Source organism: Solea solea, chromosome 19, assembly GCF_958295425.1.
Source record: "Solea solea chromosome 19, fSolSol10.1, whole genome shotgun sequence".
NCBI classification, from domain to species: Eukaryota; Metazoa; Chordata; class Actinopteri; order Pleuronectiformes; family Soleidae; genus Solea; species Solea solea.
The window spans coordinates 6,864,476-6,887,946 of NC_081152.1; the positions used below are offsets into that span (position 1 = coordinate 6,864,476).

At 39.5% G+C, this 23,471-nt stretch overlaps 2 protein-coding genes across 3 annotated transcripts in view; both read right to left on the bottom strand.

The window, feature by feature from the left end:
• Window positions 1-8,663, bottom strand: part of LOC131445993 (disabled homolog 2-interacting protein-like) — a 152,654-nt gene extending 143,991 nt beyond the window's left edge. Inside the window, exon 1 of the mRNA XM_058616835.1 lies at window positions 8,590-8,663. Coding sequence (XP_058472818.1) covers window positions 8,590-8,629 — 40 coding nt within the window. The 5' untranslated portion in view covers window positions 8,630-8,663. The remainder of the gene's footprint in view (window positions 1-8,589) is intronic.
• Window positions 8,664-13,737: 5,074 nt separating this feature from the next.
• zgc:63972 (protein CutA homolog) lies at window positions 13,738-20,512 on the bottom strand. Of its 2 annotated transcripts, XM_058616531.1 has the most exons (6): window positions 20,078-20,511; window positions 18,501-18,649; window positions 16,913-16,972; window positions 15,988-16,033; window positions 15,826-15,875; window positions 13,738-15,374 (listed from the first exon to the last, which is right to left on the bottom strand). In XM_058616531.1, the coding sequence occupies exons 1-6, from the start codon at window positions 20,219-20,221 to the stop codon at window positions 15,272-15,274; spliced, it is 552 nt and encodes a 183-aa protein (XP_058472514.1). In that variant the 5' UTR covers window positions 20,222-20,511; the 3' UTR covers window positions 13,738-15,271. The 2 variants fall into 2 exon arrangements, with proteins under 2 accessions (XP_058472514.1, XP_058472515.1); XM_058616532.1 differs by lacking the exon at window positions 16,913-16,972 and having other exon boundaries at window positions 20,078-20,512.
• Window positions 20,513-23,471: the final 2,959 nt, after the last annotated feature.

The following is a 23,471-nucleotide window of genomic DNA, read 5'->3' on the forward strand; positions in this document are numbered from 1 at the left end:
CCAAGACAAACCCTCCAACCTGAACCCATGTCCACGCACACACACCAAAAGTATAAAGTGAACAATTAACAGTGTTTATATGCAAAAATAAATAGCAATTTTCAGTTTGTGTTCCTATTCTCACAGTGTATATGGATAAAGTCCTGTACTTCCATACAATCAAAACCAAGGTAACTCTTGAGATATTGCTTTGTTTTCTTATTTTATCTTATTTTATGTGTAATACATATCCAGCTATCAGCTATTAAAAACTGTGCCATATACACCTGCTCTATCTAATTGCACATAGTCATTACACGTGTTGAACGACAATTGCATCAACTGCCATCTGATTTTTAGACATTTAGCTTCAATGCGTGGCATTACTGATGTGTCAAACTCGAAATACATCTCCTCTGTGCTGTTTGAGAGAGCGTTCACATGTACCTACTGTTTTGACGATGGTCCTGAAACTTGACAACGGAAAAAAAGACACTTTCGCAAAGTTTTCAGCTTGTTAATTAGCAGGGCAGCCATGTTTGTTTTGGTTCTGCGCCACATGTGCAACGTGGTAAATGGACGACGACATTTTTTAGTTCCGCTTGCACAGATAATTCGTTCCTCCAAAAATATATAATGGAGTAATTTAGATTAACTTACCTTGTGTTTTTTTCACTTAGTATCCATGTAAAGAGTAAAATATAAATTCCTAGAAGTAAACCTAAAACATTCTTAGCTGCAAACAGCCATATCCCTACATAATACGGACAGCGCCGTCTAGTGGTCGTAAGTGCTTTACTATTGAGGCTGCATGCAGGTCCATTTCTAAAAATAATACAAAACACGTGGATGTGTCTCAGCCTATAAACTCAGTCATATTTTATACATATAAATATATATATATATATACATATAAATAAATATATATATATATATATATATATATATATATATATATATATATATATATATATATATATATATATATATATATATATATATGAGTTCCTTCAACTTTGTATATTTCCCTAATTATATAACACCTCGTTAACAGTTAATGCCACTTAGGGTGGAATCATGGGATCATACGCAGTGTGCATGCAAAAGGGATTAAAGATTTACATTCAACTCTTCTTGAAAAACATAATTCTCAAAGCAAATAATGTTGTATACAAATCTTATATTTAGGATGAGGGTGTTTGGTGTTGGTGTTTCCTTCTAGCAACAACAAAACCCTGTGTCCAAATAACAGGCTACGATTATACACATGAGAGTGTTTTTTGATTGTAGGGCAGTTACATAATCAAGCACATTCTACTGAGGCTTAAGTGAACAGCAGGGGAAACAGACAAAAGATCATGTATTCATTAGATGGGTGAGTGTGCGTGTGTGTGTGTGCACGTGTGTGTGTGAGTTCATAAAAACATGGTGTCATGGATGAGTGTTTTGTAAGCTGTTGGTGCAAGATAAGCAATGTTCCAATCAGACTGTATACCTACATGCTTAATCTACCTCAGATGACAAGCACGGCTACAGTGTATTTGCATCTAAATCTCCTGCGCTGCTCCCTCTTGTGTTACAAACATTAGTGGCTGACTGAGATCAATAATTGCACAGTATTAGCATTTCTTTCCCCTACAGCATCAATAGCTTTGCCCTGCAATATGACAATACACGTCACCTCCCACAGACTGTTACAGAGTCCTTCCATCAGGTACCAATAACAAATACAAATCAGGCCCTATCATGGTATTAGATCAATACTATGGGCTCAGAGGAGATGCCTCACAAGCATTTGTTACAGCAACAACGTAGAGAGAGACAGAAATAAAACCGGCACAGAGGATGTAACCGAATAGTTGGGTTTTATAACAAAGATGGGAGGCATGTTGGCAACTAAGAAAAGAGGCTTTTTAAAAGCAGGTTAATATTGACTTAACTATTATGTAACCGTTTCTTGTACTCCCGCGTAACTCTTGCCTCACCTGAACTAGACTTGTGCAATAGTCTGATTTAAGTTTGAAATATCTGAACCACCAAAATCCAATTTCCCTTTGTTCCGATGTATATTTCATGTATTGTTTTTTTTTGGGTAGTGACCCATTTGCCATTCAAAGACAGTTGCTGCATTGTTTGCTCCAATGCGTGTGAAAAATCATAGTCCAGCGTTTCCAAAAAAGAAACAAATTGATCCACATGAACAATTTTCTTACACAACAAAAATAATCATACCAGAGAAAGAACAAAAATCATCACTGAGATCAATCCCCTTGTAGTGCAGGGTTCCCAGCAGCAAAAATGACTCTCATCACCTGTTCAATTCACGTTCTAAAAGGAGAAAGTGCAACTGTTCATCTCTCAGAGAGAGAACACAAATTGGGAATGGTTACAAAACAGGGTGGTAGGTCCGCGCACTCATCAAATGAAGAAGCACAAGAGATGCATCCATTTTAAAAGTACGTTATAAATCTTGTCTGGCTTCACCGGCATCTTCAGCACAGCTTGCAGAGATTTAGAGCCCCTGGATTTGCACAGCTGATGAGGGCTTCGGCGTGTTCTCAACTCACACAAAGCAACAGCACAAAGGCCACAAGGTAAGCCCACACGCAGAGACAGCGATTAAAACATCCCGTCAGAGCTTTACCTGGAAATGCCACCAATCACAACGTGACTGTTGGGGGGGAAAAAAAGTGATTTACAAACTGAGAAGGTGTCAATGTGCAAATAAAACATTGGCATTCTTCCCGCGTTCAAACCTCCAGGATGGATTTCACATTACTACTGACAACCATTTATTTACACTTGTTGTAATAAGGGTCTCACTGACCTATAGTCGTTGAATGACAGCCCCAAGGACATGGCGGTATTAAATGTGTCCAAACTCCATGAAGGCATGAGGCCATAAGTGCTGCATCTGTGTATTTACTGCTGCTTCTGACACGTGTTTCAATACGAAGCTTCAGCAGCTTTGTACACTCAGTGCTCGCGGTCCAAAACGAGGAAATGATTAAAGTTCAGAATACTACATATGGATGTGTGGATATACTGTCAGTATGGAGCACAATAGCTGCAGGAGTTGTCTTGGAGACACTGGTGCTGCCACAAAAAAAAAGAAAATCGAGGGGTTTCAAAGACAACGTGGTGCGAGGACCTCAAATATGTGCTTGTATTTTAACAGCATGACCATGTTTGTTTGTAAAAAAAAAGCCATATCTGAGATCTAATAGCGATCAAGGCCACTCTCTTTTGAATGCATACAGGCAATAATTCAACGAGAACAAAAACATGCAGTATAATTCCAGAGTTGCTGATAAGATCACATTTTAGAGGTGAGACGTAAGGAGAAAGAGATTCCCTTTGATACAAAATCAGAAGAATTCATGTGTTTATACTGTAAAAAAAACATGAATTCTACGGCAAAGTGGGTGTAGAATCAGAGCAGTTGAGATTTAGTGCTGCAGCAGAAATGGCTCTGTTCAACAAACACGATGCACAGCACAATATGTCAGGGATTCAGTGATAACCAGTCCTTTGCAGAATCCAGGATTTCTACATGTATATATTCTCCTGATGTGTTAATCTAGACACACCCTAACCCACAAACACACACACACTTGTTTTTATAGCTTAGTGAGGACACCTCATGGACATAATGCATTCCTATGGCTCAGGGGTGTCAAACTCGTTTTAGTTCAGCGGCCACATACAGCACAATTGGATCTCAAGTGGGAAGGACCAGTCAAATAATAGCATAATAATCTATTTCCCTTTGTTTTACAAAACATATTATGAACAGCCTTGAAAATTATTGAGAAAAACAAGTACAAATTTAACAATATTATGCATACGTTAATCATTTACAGGAATCTGGAACTGAAAAATATAATATTTACACACATCCATCCTGGGGCCGGATTGGAGCCATTGGCAGGCCGGTCCTGGCCCACAGGCAGTATATTTGACCCTGCCCTAGTGCCTTACCCTAACCATCATAACTAAGTGCCCAAACTTAACATTTAAAAACCAGGCCCTAACCCAGAAAATCACTTTAAAGTTGTGGGGGCCAGACAATATCCTCACATAGATAGATTTGTACCTTTTTAATGGACTTCAGAAAGTACACAAACAGTTTTTACATGAAGTCAGAGAGTGCCAACTGTCGTCACGCAAAGCAATGCAGTTCCAACATTTCTTTCAGGACAATGTTTGAAAGGACAACATGGGAAAATCAAATCAACAGTTAACTTGTTAGTCTAGTTTTCTCTGAAGAGCAGCTGCACTGTGAAAACTAAACATGATGAAAAAAAAAGAGAAAAAAGAAAGAAGTATATCAGCAAATAACATTGTGTCCCTGTGTGTCCGTGACGGCCAAGCAGGATAAAATGCACTTAGTGGAAAAACCTCAGTGGAATGCAGTGACCTGCCAAGGTCAAGCAGTCCTTGTCTGTCAGATCAGGTTTATTATCTGGGTCTTACCTCCATGACCTCAACACCATAAATATAGTATGTCTGATTTTTTTTTGTATCTGACAGAAATCTTGCAGTGCTATGGAGGGTGTTAAAAAAATGGACCTGATTCTTATCTGGTCACAATCGCTCCGCAGAGTGTTGTGCAAATCTGCTCTATGCTTTTTGTGCTGTCCAGGGAGAGAGAGAGAAATAATACCTGAATTTATATACAAAATTATGACTTCAAGCAGGTCAATAAGGCAACATTTTTGATTTTTTTGTTCTGCAGCCTTGTGGCTGTGAACTCCAATTACCTTCATTTTCAAGCCTTGACTTTAGTGGATCTTGATCTGTGTGCTGGTGAGTGGGAGTGGGAGTGGGAATTGGCAGTAGTACTATAATGCAGGATATTTCTGCTAAAAAAACAGACTTGACCCAAACTCTCTCAGTGGCTGCTGTGGGAAACAACTTTTGTCTGACCTGAACAAATAATAATAATAATGTATGCCTGTATATGTATATGTATATGTATATGTATACACATTTATGTAGGCTTGTATGCATTGTCTTTGTTTCTAGCACGCTGACCTCGTCCATAAAGATTGTTAAAGAGGGGAAAAGAAAACCTGATTAAAAGTAATACAAACATATGAATAAGCATAGAAATTAGTCTGATACTGATTTTGAATGACAAGCAAAGAGTGCGCAAATCTTTAAATTAAATCAAGATTTGTGACAAGATTTGTGTTAAAATGTCCTATAATGAAGACAACCTTTCAGAGAAGGACCGAGATCATTTATAAAAAAATAAGCAACTGAAACTAAGCCAAGTCAAAGAAGACACATGACCTCAAATCACATTATTTACTTGATTCTACCAACAAAACAATGTCAAAATTCACTGTTTGATTTAGAAAAGTGTGGAAAAGAGTATCGGTCCCTAAAGCAAAAAAAAAGGGGTTATAAACTCTCTGTAAACGATTATCTGTAAACAAGTCTCAAACACTGCTCTGATGTGTATGTAATTATGGTGCCTTCACTTTCGTCTTGAATTTCATTTTGGCGCGGCCCCCTCAGGCAATCAGACGTCACTGCTGTTCAGACTGAGTAGCACCAGCAGCGGCTCAGTCCATGTTCATGTTCAGTGATGACTGAGTGACAGGTGTCAGCGTTTTCCCTGTGTTGTGAGCTGTTGACACAGGTGGTAATAGTGTAAGGGTGTTTATGTGCATGAAAGACAACATTTTACCTGTCTTTAACTACCTTTTCCTATAAAATGGAGGATGAATTGAGTCTTGGGTTAAATGATCTGAAAGCTAAATCGTTGTTTAAAAGAGTTGTTGCATCCCTTAGCTCAAAGGTTATCAGATGACGGTGGTGGAAACACGAACATCAGGTGCAATGACTCAAAGGTCCAGTGCAACTGTGATCTTTTTGAAATCCAGCGAGTCCATGGCGAGTTTCACGTGCAGTCTCGCATATTGTTCTGTTGAATTTCTGCTGATGCGCAGGTATTGGGGAGAAAAAGAAGCCCTGAAAACAGTAAAGCTGAGCATATGGTGCAGCAACACTTGAGCTACTCTTAACCACAACCCAGTCCACGTTAGGAATTTATGGTGAGTTGTTCCACAGTATAATGTTAATTTATGCGTTTAATTGTTGTACTGGGCTCTGAAAATGCTCATCAAAGGAACACATATTTGGCTGAACAGGTCCGGGTTTTTTTTTTTTTTGACTTTTTCAATAAAATGCACAGTAGTTTGCTTCACATTGTTTTTTGTTTGTTTGTTTTTTTTTTAAATCCATAATAGCTATGTGTGAGGAAATGTTTGTGCGATTAACAGTTTCACATTGAAACTGTTGCAGAGACGCTGACCGTGTGCTCACAACAAAGCTCGGACTGCACGGTGCATTTGATTGGTGGCTTACACTTTTCTAACTGTGCACCTTCACATTTCTCTCGTGTTCTCACACACATTATGTAATCTTCTGGGCCACCTGCTATGTCACTGCTGTAGGCCAGTACAACACACTTACGGGTCAATTACGCCGCTCGTGCTCACGCTGACGTTGCGCTACTAATAACACCCATCTGTCTAAGAATTTTATAAAGATAAAGCCCTGCGTCTGCACCACAATCACCCCAACCGTGCCGCTGTGCTGTTCCACCATTGGTTTATTTACAGATTAAGTGCACCGTGGGGTGATGTGAGTCAAACCTTGAACAGAGGGATGTGCTGATAGCGATTTCAACTGGGAGCTTGGAGGAAGCCGGTGAAGGGTGACGGGCGAGGTGTCAAAACAGGATTGACGTTGGAAGTGTCGATAAGTCATGAACAACACCGTGGCAGCCACAACACACGTTGTGTTTCGTCTTGCTGTAAATGCCTCTGCACAACTTTAAAAAACAAAACAAAAAAAAAACAGTAAAAAAACTGTAAAACTGAAGGTACTCACATGCCACCATTTCAAACTTAACTGCATCTTACTCCAATTTTTGACTGTGCTATATGTCTGTCATTCCATCAGTGCTATTCATTTATTTATCCGTCTATCAAAACATAATTGTACACGCTGCATCTCCTACGTGTCAAATCTGTATTTATCATAAACACTATGTATATAATCTGCACGGTGGTCTATTATATACATTTAAACATGTAAGCTTTTAGCAGACACTTTTATCCAAAACGACTTATGTCTTGGAAAGAAATCCACTAGATATATACTCTGCACTGTGGTCTGCTTGCACAAATTAAGAATATAAGGCAGTATAAGCTCCATTGCGGGTTTAAGAGAAAGTCCAACTGGCCTGGATGTTTTATTCAGCCCAAAAAGCAACTGTAATATTCAAGAAAAATCAGAAACGCAACAAAAAAACAAAACAAAAACAAGAACAAAACACACAAATTAATTTCTGATAGTAATATTGACGAACACACGCTGCATAAAATAGTTGTATCATCACTTTAAAACATTTTGGAGATTGTCAACAACATTAAAAACCAGTTGAGGTGTGTTGCATGTTCTAAAATACATTTTTGGATGAAATAAAACACAAGACAGGGATAATTGTGCACACTTGCCAGACACACGCGACTAAACTGGATGAGATATGATGAGACACGTCAAAGGATAAAGTCGAGGTGGTTCTACAAAGCGTCTGTGCTCAGAATATGCCCTCTTATTGCATTCTGACAGAAACGATGTTATGCAAGCAATTTTTGTCCAGAGCTGAAACCTAATTTAGCCGGAGATACCACTGCAGAGTCGTAAAAACAGTGTAATTTAAAACCTGTTAAAACCCCGCATAGTTCACAAGAAGCCATTATACTGGGATGGGTTCTGTGCAACATGGAAACAAATAAAGTTATCCTAAAATTCTCATCAGTATGGAACAGCGTGCAGTTCAGTCACAGCAAATCAAAGTGAACTGCTGATAATCAAATGAATTGCATCACTAATTAAGGATCAGTGTGCACAGTGTTGTTTCCAGATCAATAACCAGCAGGACAATCCTCATCACCAAGGACAACCATTATCTCTCCCGACCAAGTACAGCACATGTAACCAGACTCCACTGTTAAACAAACCAAACAGCTCGCTTTGATACGTGTCCTACATTTCCGTAGCTGTCAGCACTCAAGTTGTGATGAATTATATGGAAAAACATCGGTGATTTGGATATTTTAAAAGGTGGTGTAAGTTGATGGGGGGGGGGGGGTCGACGACAAGGAGATGCCAGTGAAAGTAGCACAAGCCCCGTCGCTGTATATGGGTCAGAAGAAAGCAATAGTCCATATACATGTCCCCAGCTGTGCTTTGGGTGTGAAGCCATCACAGGGGCTACTCCACCTTAAAGTCATACGGCCATATGGAAAAAATGTACACCTCCTGTTTTTCCCCTACAAAGACAATCCTCACGGCCACCACCTCTTATCGCACAACACTTATGGGCGTGCATAAGAGGGAAAAAACACACAAACAGAAAAAGAGACTGATGGATACTGAGAGAGAGAGAGAGAGAGGGGGAGAAAGAATAGGAGAGAGTAGCCAGGGAAACAAGAAAATAAAGAATGTTGAATTTGATGTTGACTGAGATGGAAAGTGATGCTGGGAAAGAGAGGGATGACAGAGAGACACATCTCATTTTGCATTTACCTGACAGGGAATCAGAGGACATGGTCTCCTGCTGATGCATCTTGAAGGCTGGCTCCAATGTGAGATGCTGTGTGTGTGTGTGTGTCCACAAGCCACAGAGAGTGAGCGAGCCAGCATGCCTCACAGTGTGTTTTGATGACGGAATCTGCGTAGCAGCTCAGGGGAGGGAGCGAGCGAGCCAGGAGGAAGGTACACGGGAGAAGAGATGAGCCACTTTCCCTGCCCAGCCAAGTGTCTCTTCACTCTCTTTCTCAATTTCACTCATTCCACTCCTTCTCCTCCTTTTCACTCTGAGCGTGAATGTGCGCGTCGAACACAAAGCACATGTGCTGCAGATGAGAATTTATGAGGCACGCCGAGAGGCAGGGAGGATGGGAGGAGCGCGGGGAGGGAGGGGATTCATTGAGGCTGAAGAAGAGGAGGTGCTGAGTAAAGGAAGAAAGCAATCACCTTTAGTGTAAGCTCACTCACTCAAGCACTGAGCTATTACTCTTCCCTCCCTTCAGTGAAACCTCGCAGTGCAGAACACTGAGCCAATTCCGAGCTTGCAGGTACAACAACATCTGCCCGACTCTGCAAGAGTAATCTTACTTTTAGTGAATTTGTAGCCTGTATGGAAACTGAAGTCTAGAACGGACGCAGAAATCCACACATAGTTACTGACAGCAGAGTTGTAGTCCAGTCTGAGTTGAAACCGAAGTGCTCACGGCACAGATCTCTGCCACAGGTGCACCCATGGTAAATTGCCGTGGGAATAATAAACTCCTTATATGGACATCCTGGGGGTGGGGGGTGTTTATAGGTTACATATTCAGGCTTTAATAAATATGTTTTATTCTTCTTCGTATGTGTTGTTGAGTCAAAGTTATGATCACATATTTAGTAATATAAAGTAGCAATAATTGTGCAGAAGTCACAAAATTGACATTTATTTTTTCTTTCATTTTTGTTCATAAAAACGAGCCAAGCGAACTTTGAACTGTGACATATTTCCAAATCGGATTTAAAAAGTACTTTTTGCTTTATATAGTTGGTCAAAATATTAATATGTATTAATATAGATTGTCTCGGTTGTGTTGAAAAAAAGGATATAAGACACTCTACATTGCACATTCTTATGGCCTCTGTATATACTGTACGTTTAAACATAGTAATGGAAAAAAGCAGCCTAAATGCTCTGTGTTCTAAGGGTTAATCTCACGTCTCCTTTGTTCAATTCTTAATCCAAGCCACGTAGGAGTCTGAGCCAAGTTCCCCTTTACTGTTACACAAGTCAAGTCCAAGTCTCCAAGGTTGAGTTTGAGCCAAGCTCCACTTAAACACACTTATTATATGTAACTTTGGGAGTATTTAATGTCCGTTGATGTCAGATAAGTGCACAAACTGCTGATTAAGAGCGTCAACTCCACACGACTGTGCATTAACAGCTGTTTAGCTCTTGTGACTCACAGACGGAGTCACACTGAGACGGTAAAGCGAGATCGCCTCAAACAGCACCGACCTGTTGCGAAAGAAAACACAAGGAAGTGCCCACAAAAACTTCCAGAAGAGAATTCTACTGCTCATTCAGCAGTTTGTTGGGAGAAACACTTAAAACAAACTAAAAAAAAAAAAAAAGAGTCAAATTCATCAGCTTTCAAGGTCATATTGAATCAATGCTGGCGTCCAAGTCATAAGACAGAGTCCAAAAACACTGACCACCAGGAATGTGACTTTTAAACTTCCTTTTTTTGTTATTTTCCATGGCTTCACTGCTCGCTCTGTGCTGTCCTATCCCGGAATCTGCTGCCCGTTTTCCTCATTTCATTCTGTGTTCAGACGCATGTTAAGATGCACAGCAGCGCTCTCAATGGAAATGAGTCATCGTCTACATATGGACTGAGAGAGATTATACGAAATATTGTCCTTGACTTCCTGCAATATGGATGAGAGTCTTCCTCGGCTGATTAAAACCCCCAGCAGCCATTAAAGGACACATTCTATTATTCAAGGAATGCCCCCCCCGAGTTTTTTCCAAAACACTGTATATTTATGCATGACCACTAACACATGTCGTTATGCATGCATGCACGGACGGGCGACTTTTTCAAGCTGCACCTTTCCCATGGGGCTTGAGATGATTATAATCGTGTGACTCAAATTATAATGAATTGGTGTATTTGTTCTTTGTTCGCTGTTTGTTAGCTTGACATCGTTTTAAAAAAAAAAAGCCCAGTGTCCACTTTCACGGCGTTCCATTTTTGAAAAGGTCACACCACTGCTGGTTACCCTTGTTCTCTGCAGGGCTGTGCTCTCTGCTCTCAGGTTTTTACCACACATCTACAGTATTCTCTCTTCTTTTTTTTTCATCCAAGATAAATCCATGATATTGTCTTAGCTACGCTGTATTAAATATAAAAAAACCAGATGGAAAATATTTTTTCTCTCTCTTTCTTTCTTTAATCTTTGAAGCAAGACCTGAGGAAAACATGCAGGAACGACTCAATTTGATTCTAAAATAATGAAAAAAAGTCGATTTATTATGGATTGGTGAACATGAAAGTTCCACCTCCCAAGATTTAATTCACCTTAATACAGCGCTCTCTGCAGACTGTAACACTTGCTCCAGGATTCACCTCAGGTCAATATACGTGATTGTTCGCACACCAATCATGCTGAAAAGTAACTCAATATCGAACATAAAATACAGTGTCAAACAGTGTGTTAAATATGCCTTGACAAAATGGAAAGAAAGAAGAAGAATTGGCATAAAAAAGTCAGTTCTTTCAAATCAACGTAAATTAAGCAAAATAGAAGAAATCTATTTTCATTATTAATTTTTAATGTAATCAGAGCCAGCCCAAGGCATAAGCGAAGTGTGAGTATAAAAAAAGTTTTTATTAAAGAAATCTAGATATCTTTAGATGTATTTAGATAAGTAAATAGTGTGGAGTTTGCTCATTTAGTGCACATTCACACATCTGTATTCTGTTTTATATAAAAAAAACCCAAAGTCATTAAACTGTTTAATTCAAGTTCAGTATCACCACATGTAGTGCTTCACTTTATATACGTTAGCGTAACTTATACTATACTAGGTCACTTTTGTGATTGTACTGCCCTCTAAGGTTAAAAAGAAAGCAAGATTGACACTGGTTTGATGTGAATAACAATAGTAGTCAAGTACGGGCTACTCTGAGTTTAAGGCTTCAGCTTAGGGCCCCACGGAGGCTTGGGCCGGCCCTGAATGAGATATTTTCAACTCAACAAACATTATTCAACATAACAATACATTTCTTATCCCTCCATTCACCGCTTATACAGACTGTAGGTGACAGGATGAGATTTTGGCAAACACAGCAGGAGAAGCACAGATGAACACTGGGTAAAGAAGCATGTGTTAAGTATCCGTTGAAGTTGAGGCAGGAAAGTTGGTCCATGTTCCCTTGTTGAGTGCAGGGTCCTTTAGCTTCTTGTGTTCTCAGTCCCAGAAGGAACTGGACTCTGCACATATTACATATCGATTTTTTGTCTGTGGGAACCTCCTCCTGCACCTCAGTCTCCATGGGTTCTACAAGGTTGAGCGAGAACTCCATGTTTAGCTTGGATATCAGATCCTGCGTGTTGGCATTTTCATGCATCGGGTTGATCTTCTCTGCCATCTCCTTCTCAGACCTTGAGTTTTTGCAACTTTAGCTGACACACTGTATACATAAAAGTTGATTTCCTTGTGGAGCTCACACTAAAAGAGGTCAGCCAGCTCAGTTCTTGTTGCAAAGTGTATCCGTCTTCCCTCCCTGTCTGGAGGCCCGTCTCTTCAGCAATATTTTTCAGGGTTTTTTTCTTCCTCAACACTACAAATCTGTTGTCTCTCTCTGTCCACCTGAAGCTCCTCTGCCGTGTTGGGATGCAGACCGTCCCTCAGAGTCCTCAGCTGTAGCAGCAACACTGGTTTTGCCTTTGCGATTTAATAAAAAAGCAGTCAGCAGAAGAGATCAGCCTCATATAGGTTTGGTTTTCCTCTTGGAAATGAAGCTCTGACTTTCTCAATTTCTCTCTTGGAGAATCAAACAAAAAGGAACTGTTCCACCCTTTAACAGTCCTTCTCAAAAAAAGGTAAGTGGTCATTAGAGGGGACTCCTTATAACAAATTGAAAAGGCGAGAAATAAAGCAGGAGGATTTTCACGGGGATTTTCCTCAAGCTGGAGAAATGATCGCTTTTCATATCAACGGAGTAAATTATTCATTAACAATGATAAAACCAATACTCACATTTTAACAAGGCCTGAGGGTGACAAGACATAATATAAGACACAATATTACTCCAGTTATCTTGTAGCACGTGTAAATGTGCATTAAACTTGTACATGGTATTTTATATAAGCAGGCGCCTTTAAAATTGAGAAAATGAACAGTGCTATTTATAGTGTCATTTACAAGTAATATACAGCGCACACACTATTTCATGAAAAAACGATTGTGTGCGTGTGTGTGTGTGTGCGCACACGAGCGTGCACGAGTTTATCCCCATTTTATTAAATTGCTCAGTGGGGAGCACGTTATCTGTGTCTCTTACTTATGGCTTATTCTTAATTATTCCGCAACCCAGGGAGAATTTAATGAAATGGGAAGAAGAACAGCCCATCCATATGTCTCCATGTTTACACATTATGAGGGGGAATATTTATGTGGAAATGTACGGTGCAGCTATTCTTTATTTGACACAACTATAGCTATTGTATAAAGATGCTTTTTAAATTAAGCCTCAGACAGTAACCTGCAGTGCTCTTTGAGGTATATACTAGCAGCAATAGCAGATATACAATATACAATATATATACTATATATATATATACACATATACACATATATATACATACATACATATAAATATATATGTAAAAAATAATATATACTGTGTATATATATACACATAAATATATATATACATACATTTATATATACATATATATATACACACATATACACAATTTAATTAATCAATCTGAACATTTAGTCGATTGAGGTTTAACTTTATTGTCTATATAAATCAAGTAAAAGTAAAAGCTTTTGTCATTATTACTAATTACTCCACTCTTCCCCTGTGATCCAAAATCTGGTGACAGTGCAGCAAGAAGAGGGTTAAAAACAGACAAGAGACAAGAGGATGGATCTGAACACTTTTGATGTGTATTAAAACACCACCATCTAGTGGAAATGTACTCAAACTGCAGAACACTTTCAGTTTTCAGTCTCTAGTCTTTGTTCAGTCTCTGTTCCGGCACAAGTATTGACAAAAAACAGCATTATCCCTAACTTTAACCATAACCAACAATGCCCAACCATAAACTTCACCTCACCACAATTTCAATCTTAAATCTTAAACTTAACCAGTTCCTCAGATATTATGCTCTGCCTCATTTGGACCAGGTTTTTGGTCTCCATTAGGACTACTGGTACATATGCACTCACACACACACATACTGGACCAGCTGAGGATTACTTTGGCTCCACAGACGCGTCACCCAGCTAAACTGTATCTGCAGTTTCTTTGTTATGGCCTCGTGCCGGAAACTCTTTGTGCAGAGTGAAGCTTTGGCCATGTTTTTGTCCAGTGAGACAAGCGTTCCATGGCTAACAGAGTCCACTACGACCACCAACGTCAATCCAACACCAACATGAACAAACGGATGCAGAACGAATGACTGGGTTGTTAAAGTCGAATGAACCTTTAAAATTAAAATGAGCAACACCCACAGGAGGCAAAGCAGGCGAGGGAAAAGCAAGGGTTTTAAGATTGAGATACAGAATTATGCAAAGTGTTTTCAGTCAAATGCGCCTAATAAATTATCCTCAGGAGTTCAGCGTCACATTATTTGAGGTGACACAAAATGTGGGTCAATGTTTAATGCAATGTCAAAGCTGAGCAGAAAAGAAACACAGCAGTGCACACACACACACACACTGGAAACGCTATGCCGTGTCACTCAAAAAAGCTTCTTTGAATGTTGCTGAGCGGTTTCTTTTTTTTGTTAGGACGCTATACTTTTGCATTCATGACATACGAACTATACGCATAAAAGTTCATGAAATTCCCAGTGTAATATTTATGTTTGGCCAAAGTCACAATCAGTGAGAGGCAGTGCATGACTGAGATAAACCATTTACTCTTTCTATCATCAGTATAGCATTGTCATGTCAATAATGTATTACAGTGTATAGAGGACGATTAAATTAAAGCTGCAGGAAGAGCATGATTCAGCAAATGCAAATACTCTATACACAAAAGACATTACTGGTTTTGGACCACAGTATCGGCGAGAGTGCATCCGTATAAAAGTAATAATGCGGCCGATGGAGGTAAAGAATATATGCGGTTTGGTTGGTTTAATCCCCTTTGCCACGGTTTTTGTAGCACTCGACTGTCACTGTGCGTTCTGATGCTTGACACAGTTGCAGCTGACGACGGGCAGCCAACCACGATTTTCTGTTTGCCGTGGTACAACGTTCCATATCAGATCTCCACAGTACATCGTGGAATCCTCTTTGAAAAGATCAGAGCATCCAGAGAACGTACAGTAAATGTCATATTTTGAACTTTTGTGCTCCCCAAACATTGACTCACAGCCATCAAACAACACCTGGCTCCGTTTCCTTGTTCCCCCGCTGTCCTCGCTGGGAATGGATTTTGATTTCTATGGATCAGTCATCTGGTATGGCTTCATCCATCCACTTCAGATAAGCCAGACTGCCGTCCTCCACTGGGAAACTGAGGACTTCTGGGTTTGCGTAGGGATGGATGGACCTTAAAGGGAAACAAACAAGTCACATTGAACAATTAATAGACACAATCTGGAATAGTTTCAATGCTACCTCAACCTAACCTTTTTTATTCATTGTTTTTTCTCTACGATAACTGATTCCAGCTAGTGTCTGGTTGTAATGAGACAACCAAATAAAGAATTGACAGGAAATACAAGCACAACAGAATGTTGACAGTGCAAAAAAAAAAAACACTTCTTCATTATGTTGTCATAATTCAGTCCCTAAAAACCAGTACAAAGGCCATCTGTTTATGACCAACATAGATGGTTACTTAAACGCCTGTTTAAATTAGAATCTAAATACTGATATAAAAGCATATTTTGATCACAAGTACTTAGCATGAGCAGCAAAATAAACTTTCATTTAATGCACATGTTGACGATGACAATGCTGATATAATAATAAACGATGCATACTGCATAAAACCTCACCTCACATAATCTGTGACTTGCTGGATCCTGGAGGTCTTTGTTTTTACCAGCTGCAACAAAAACAACAAAAACAAAACCAACAACAACAACAATGACATCTCTTCTGACAGTTCTGCTGTCTACTGTATTTCAACATTCCTGTTCGAGAACATAAGCACATACCATCAGAAACTCATTTGCATCCTGGATCTCGCCTTTCCAATAGTACCTAAAGAAACAAAGAGTGCAGGTTATTATTACTCCTCCAAGTACAGGAAGGACATTAAATCACTGAGGACTAAATGTATCACTGCATTTACAATGTGGTGCAGCTTTTGCATTCCGTACAAAAGCCTTTGAGGAAAATCTGTATTTAACAATCAATCCTTCTCCGACCATTTATTATGGCCACGGTGATTTACTGCGATATTGTCAAACCTGCCCCTGAGAGGCTTTTAAGATGTCAAGCACAAAATTGCCTCTTCCTTTTGAACATTTTTTTTGTGGACAGCGTGCACGCACACACACACACACAAAAAACAAACACAAGCAAAAAAGAAAATGTTTTAAGCCTGTTCCATGACAAATGTGAAAATAAACGTTCAGACTAAGTAAATATATGATTTAAGAGACACAAGGAAGCTTCTGTCCACCACTATCAACACACTCATCCCAAAACTAATCCAACCACATCCTCTATTTTTAGGCTAAAGCTCTGTTTGGGTAATAGGTTTAATGATGCCATTTTTTTATTCAGTCGCCGTCTGTCCTGGGTTTTTCCTTCCTCGTCTCTTTATGGTTATTCATTCATGAACAGGAAAGCTAATCTATGCATACAAACACATGGCTGCTTTGAAGGCTAACTACCATTCAGTGTCTGGTGATGGCGAAACTAATAAAAAAGAAAAGAAAAAAGAAAAGCCTTCAGATGCAGCTCATTCACATGTGGTTTCCTTGGCAACCGGCTACGCAGCAAAGAGGACAAAAAAGTGCATATGCACTTATACGCGCGGGTGTCTGCGCGTGCGGGAGACATTACAGCGGCGCTATTCTCTGTGGTTGTCGGCGAAAACGTTGTGTCAAGGCAAGGGTCAGATATGTGATTTACATTGTGGACGTCCTGGAGAGAATGTTAACACTGGCTGCCAGCCGCTTCTCCATGATTGCCCTGGAAAAACAGAGCGAGCAGCAGGGAGCGTGGATGGAAACAGTGGGAGCAAGACATGGAAAGAGAGAAAAGAAATGTAAAAACACTCATACAAAGCCAACAGGTTTTTATCAATCACATCAAATAGACCATTTCTTTACGCTGCTCCTCGACTGAGCTGCTGGAAAAAACTCCAATGTTGTAACTTCCTTTAAAGAAAGAAGGATGTAAACTTTGCATTGTTTATCGTGAACACGACAATCCACCATCCTCACACCGGGAGCTCTGGATGAGCTGATTTACTTAGCTGGCGTCTGCTCTGTGGCTACTTTCTGCTTTGACATGTGGTGAATTGATCGAGCTCATTTACATGCAGCAAAAATGCCGACGAAGGGGATGAGAGTGCAAACACAGCGCTCTACCAATTGTGGGTTTGACAAGATTGTATCTCTTCTTTGTAAAGAAAAGTCACTTATGGCTGACTGGCTTTAAATTGCTCAACTCACTCCGACTAAATTGCAAACCACAAGTCACGTAAAGTATTCCATTAGCGCTTAGTTAAGAGGAAAGGTTCTAAATGTATTTACTTTTCTTGGCATATGAGTTAGCTGAGAAGATACCGTTTAGGATTTATTTACAGCATAGGGAGCTCGAGGCAGCATCTGGTTATTGGAGCGTAACACAAAGGCTGGGAGCAGGAGGAAACAACTTATTCGACTCCGGCTTGACCTCTATGAAACAACATTTCAACCATGTTTTCTCAAAAACTTGCACTTTCTCCAGGAACCTTGAGACTGAAGCATCTGTTTCTTTAAAATGTTTGCGCTGAATTAGAAATGGAAGAAAAGCCTCTGTACGCATGGGATGACATGAATTTTAATTGCAACATTATTGTGTTGATTGTAAAAACAAATACTATAAAAAGGTCCAGTGTAAAAGAGGCAGTGACATATAATGGTGGGACTGCAGACTGTAACAAACACTCACTTTTCCTTTTACCAAGTGTGTCCTGGAACTATGGTGGCCTTGGCATACCAGAAAGAATGTCATTCTTCTTTGTATGCATTCTTACCTACAATGGCTGCCTCTGTGAAGGCTTATTCCTAAGCCCATGAAAGCGTAACGATTTTTAGATTTAAAGGTAGGGTGGGAGATCATTTTCTGGTGCATATTTGGCTTAAAATCCTCTTCACACCCCGATTGTGACCAATTAATTCATGCAATGTCACAAAAATTAAAAATGTCAAGTCACCTGTGGAACCAAAAAGTACAGAAAAGTGCCGGAAGTTACCAATGTTGCTTTTCTATTCGCGATAGTACCTGGTAATCTTTTTATTTAACTGGTTCTAATGATTCAGTACACTGAAAACAACTGCTTTACTAGTGCTGTTTTCTCAGGATCTCATACCCTACCTTTAAGCGATTATACACTTATAAGTACATACAGTACATATGATAGTATATTAAATTTCTGCCAATCAACCTTCCTAAATGTTATCTGCCCTAGAAAGATGCAGTCACCCAAATCCCCTCCCTTGTGATACTTCACCTCCCCATGTCCTTGACTGCCTGTTCGTTGGGGCTGTTGAGGAGAACGATGGAGTGGTGCCCAGGAACATAGCTCCCTGTGATGACTGAACGAAGCTGGACGCCAATAGACCACAATCCAGGAGACATGCATATGGAGAGGACAAAGAGCTGCAGAGGATGGAGTGGAGACGATGGGGTAAAATCTTAAAACTGCTGCAAATCCAAGGGCAACGATTGTGTTCGTAAAATACTTTTTGCTTGTTCCACGTATGGATGAGGGGGAGTTATAATTCAATTGACTTATCATCTATACCGTCTGGAAGGATTGCCATGTTTGGACTGGACTGGATTCACTATTTATCCTCTTATTATTTGGCGCTGTCTGTCACAGATAAATGAGTACAGCTGGGCCTTGGCTTGGACCAATTTATAATCTGTCCTACTTCACTGCACAGCGCAGCATCACTGCACACATGGATGCGAATACATCCAGCAAATGATGTTCGAGAAGAAAACACTTGATATCACTTCTCTGACTTTAAATCCTTCTTGTTAAGAGTTACAGCAGACTTTGCTCAAAGTTTTCATGTATGAAATCAGGGTCAGCTAAAGGTACACGTGATATACATAGAGGTTGCCTAGAGTGCCACTTTCTGGTGGATGCTTGATGCCCACAAAGGCAAAAGAAGTCTGGTCATAAAGGCTGTACATTTGCCTGTGGATGAACCTCTTCAGTTTCTGAACAAAATAAATAGATAGAAGTACTTTTTGAACCCTGATCCTCACAATTTTCTGCCCAGCCGTCCTGCACTTATGCTGTGTGCACAAATGTCAACAAGAGGCAAATTACATCTATTTTCACCCTGGGAGAAAAGAGGAGGAACATTTTGCCAAAGATAAGGTACGGTGTTTGACTAAAGGTCTGTGCACATCAGTGGCGAACATAGTCTGCACATAAAAATGGATGCAGTCTTCTGGTTGCAAAACAAACTCCTCTTTTAAAGCCTTGAGATTTGATTGGCACCTCATCATGTTGTTGAAATTGGAAATTCACACATGGTACCTGCAGCCAGACACACCCATTGTACAATACTTCTTATATGCATTGCATAATTGTCTGTTTTCGTCTAAATGGGAACATGATTTATTAAATTATGTTCTATTGAAAATAGAAAATTGGATTTTCAAAGGCTTTTACAGCAATTAAAAATGTGATTTTCTCTCTGTACACTGTAATTCATTTTAAGGTGGTTGAGTTTACCTTTTGCTTTTAAAATGTGATAACTTGACTTTGCATTCAAGACTTTCTGATGTTCTGCATAATCTGGCTGAAATTGTATGTCTTTTATGTTTTTTTGTTTTATTTGTTTCTACATGCACAGCACTCTGGTCAAGTGCTTGTTGCTTTTAAACGTGCTTTATATATATGTATATATATATATATATATATATATACATATACATATACATATATATATATATACATATATGTATATATATATATATATATATATATATATATATATATATATATATATCAATCCTTCTGAGTTGCAGTTTGGGTTAGCAGTTAGCAATAATCACAGCAGCTCTTACCATACAAGATACGAAGAGCACCGACCGACACACAGAGTGACACGGCGCCTCTTGATTGTGGCACCGCTGAATAAGCCACTCCATTCTGTTGGAAGTCATTTCCAGAGTCCGACTGTGTAGGTGACAAACTGTGCAGAACTTCATTCAGGAACACGCCGCGTCTTTCTTCCGGGGTAAAATTGGTGCGCGCTGTCAGTTTCACAAACCATATCCCATGCCCCGGAGAAACAGCTGCTTTGTGAGAGGGGGAAAAAAAACACTTCGGAAAGTCATTAACCGCGGAGACGAAGTGTATTGTGTTGACAGGTAGTGTAGGTCAGGCCGGTCAAGGACGGTGATAAATCTCCGCGCCCTTCAATTGGCTGCTCAGTCTTCCTGACACACAAGCGACCAATAAAATTACCCGTTTACCTCCACTGCCCTGCCTCCTGCCCGGGGTCATAATCGGCTTAAGGACCGAACTTGTAACTCTGTGTGTGTGTGTGTGAGAGAGAGTGTTTGGTGGAGAATCTAGAGATATCACCGATTTACAATGGCGTTTTTCAGTAATATGATAAATATTTAAGCTGTATTTAGACTTGTTGCCACTATACAAGTGAAATCCGAGCTAAAATTGTAAACAATCAAAAAACTGTCTTCTTTTCCAGAAGTTTCCATGGTGAGTAAAAAGACATGAGTGGGAAATTACACAAACATGATGAACATATTGTTTATTTTTCTACCTAACCAAAAGATATGACTTAGAACTGAAACTAGAAAAAAGAAATCAACCACACAGACAAAAAAAAACAACAAAAACACAACCCAATATGGTAGCCTAACACATTTTCCATCATTGAACACTGCAGTGGTTCTCAAAATGTGGGACACAAGCCCCAAGGGGCCATGAGAATGAGTCCAGGGGTCACAAAAAACCCATAACATAAACACACATTGTCTTTTGACATAGCTAATATCATTTGCCTTTAGGTTTGTGTTTCAAATACAGTTGCAACTCATTTTTATATCAATATCAGACTATTACATCCACCCCCTGTTATGCAAATAAAAGTGATAATCTGCTAGAAATTGACTGATGTCAAATAAAAACTTGTTCATTTATCAAACTGTATAATCACGTTAGTGGCCAAAGAAATGTTTGCAGTACAGAGCATAACCAGGCATTTGCTAAACTATTTATGCTTATATGCCATACCATTGGCTCCAGTGTGGATATACAGTATTTATAGATTGTTTGCTTATTCTTGTGTGATGATATGTGGAGAATAACATGATTCAACATTAACAATTCAGTCCTATTTGCACAGAAATTGCATTCATGTTGATTCCTCTTTCTTATTTATGTATTTATTTACCCTCTACGGGATTGTTGGTGTTATGCCACGCGTTTTTATCCGATGTTTCCCTTTTTATGTGTGAACCTTCGATGTCTGGTATGTGTGTGAGTGGAAACTTGCCACTTTGGTATGACAGAAAATTAACATATTGAGTAAATAATAAAATGCATTTAAGAGTAGCAAGCAATTGTGAATAAAACATTTTACTAACAAGCCTAATACGGTTTGTCTTAGAAGATATGGCACAGAGTGTGTAAATTGACCAGTGAAGCCACTCTAAGAACATGCAGCCTGATCTCTGCTGCAACTCTGCATGAGACTTTATTCCACTAAAAAGCAAACAGACTATAAAGTACACTAAGTGACATGTTCTGTTTATCTATTGATCTCTGCTCTGTTTGTAGTCTACTGTCACAGCGCGGCACTGCCACACAACAAACAGCCCCACAGACTTCAGGTGTCACTCTGTGTGTGATCTGAGCAAATGACGTCTCCCCCTTCTCTCTCTCTCACTCCAAAACAAACTTAAGCTGTAGTTCAGTAAACGCAACAAATATAAGCTATAAATTCCTAAAAATATATAGCGACACATTATCAACAGCTGCACTTAAAGGTTCTATTCAGCTGCATGTGTGTATCTTGATGCTTTCAGAGCATATTTTCACACTGCCCCGGAACTGAAATGCTCACAAATGAGCACTATAAACCAGATTTCACAACGATGGGGCCTTTCTTATGTTATGCAAATTGCTCACAAACACAATTAGGAAAATAAATAAAGGTTGACAACACAAAATTACAACACATGTCTATTTGGGGTGTCAGACATGCAAAACAGGACTTGTGCAAATACACTGGATTTTCATATGATGCATATTCATGACTGTAGATTTCATGCCTGACTGAGTCAAGAGGAAAAGACGTTACGTTCAGCATCTTAACAAAGACGCAAAACAGTAAAAAAAAAACCTTGTAATGTCTTAAGTCACTTACTGTAAGTCTGTAAGTTAAAGTATAGTATAGTATAGTATAGTATAGTATAGTGTAGTATAGTATACAGAGTGAATAGACGTTACATATTGCAGAGTAGTCTGTTTGTAGTGAAAATAGACATTAAAAACAACAAAAAGCACATACTGTAACAAGGTGACTACGTCTGGATATAATCAGAACAAGTGCAGGTAAGTACTTTGCAGTCTCCTTTTTGGCACTGACAAAAGGCGAGCTCTCTCTCGCTCTCGTTTGTGGATCCACTTATGCAGAACCATGACCTGCAAAATCAAAAAATCCACATTTCCTTAGCACGCACAATGTGTAGAGCAACTTGTCCTTTCAAAGGCTTCACAGAAAAGCTGAGGACCCTGAATATGAATGAAAACAAAGATAGAGACAAATATGAATAATTCAGGGCTGGATTATTGACACAAAAACAAAACAAACTGATGAAGCCTGTCTGGGTTTTTTATTATTATTCTTTGCAAGTATAGCAAACAGGTTTGTAAGGAGAATGTCTCTGTGCAGGGCACATGTGTTGTGTGGTCTAAAGATGCATTAGTTTGTCAAGTGAATGTCTATAGATTTTTATAAAATGGTCCACATGGGGGAGCTGTGGGTTCTTGCATTTCACTCCTCTGCATTCCCTCCATGTTTTGTGAATAAATGATATGTAGAGTGTGAATAATCCAGCACAGCAAACTTCATGACTCATCCCATTCTTTCTCTCTCTCTCTCTCTTTTTAATTTATCTTGACCTCCTCTCTGCCAGATTTGTGTACTTCACCTTGCCCTTCCCTGCCCTCCATGCTCCATCCCACATGGCGCAGATCGGAGCAGCAGGGGGCACCAAGGTAGTCACACTTTATTTCTCAAGCTCACTCAGGCTTCATTTGAGAGCCTCCAATCGAGCCACTTAAGCCACTGTTCCCTAGCATGAAAGAAGGAAACCAAAATAGAAAGATAGGAAGAAAGGCGATGAACCAGGGGAGAGGCGTTTGATCTGCTTGTTCTGGGGCATCACTCAGAAGGGCTGTCTCCCCCCAAGGAGAAGCTACTGAGGC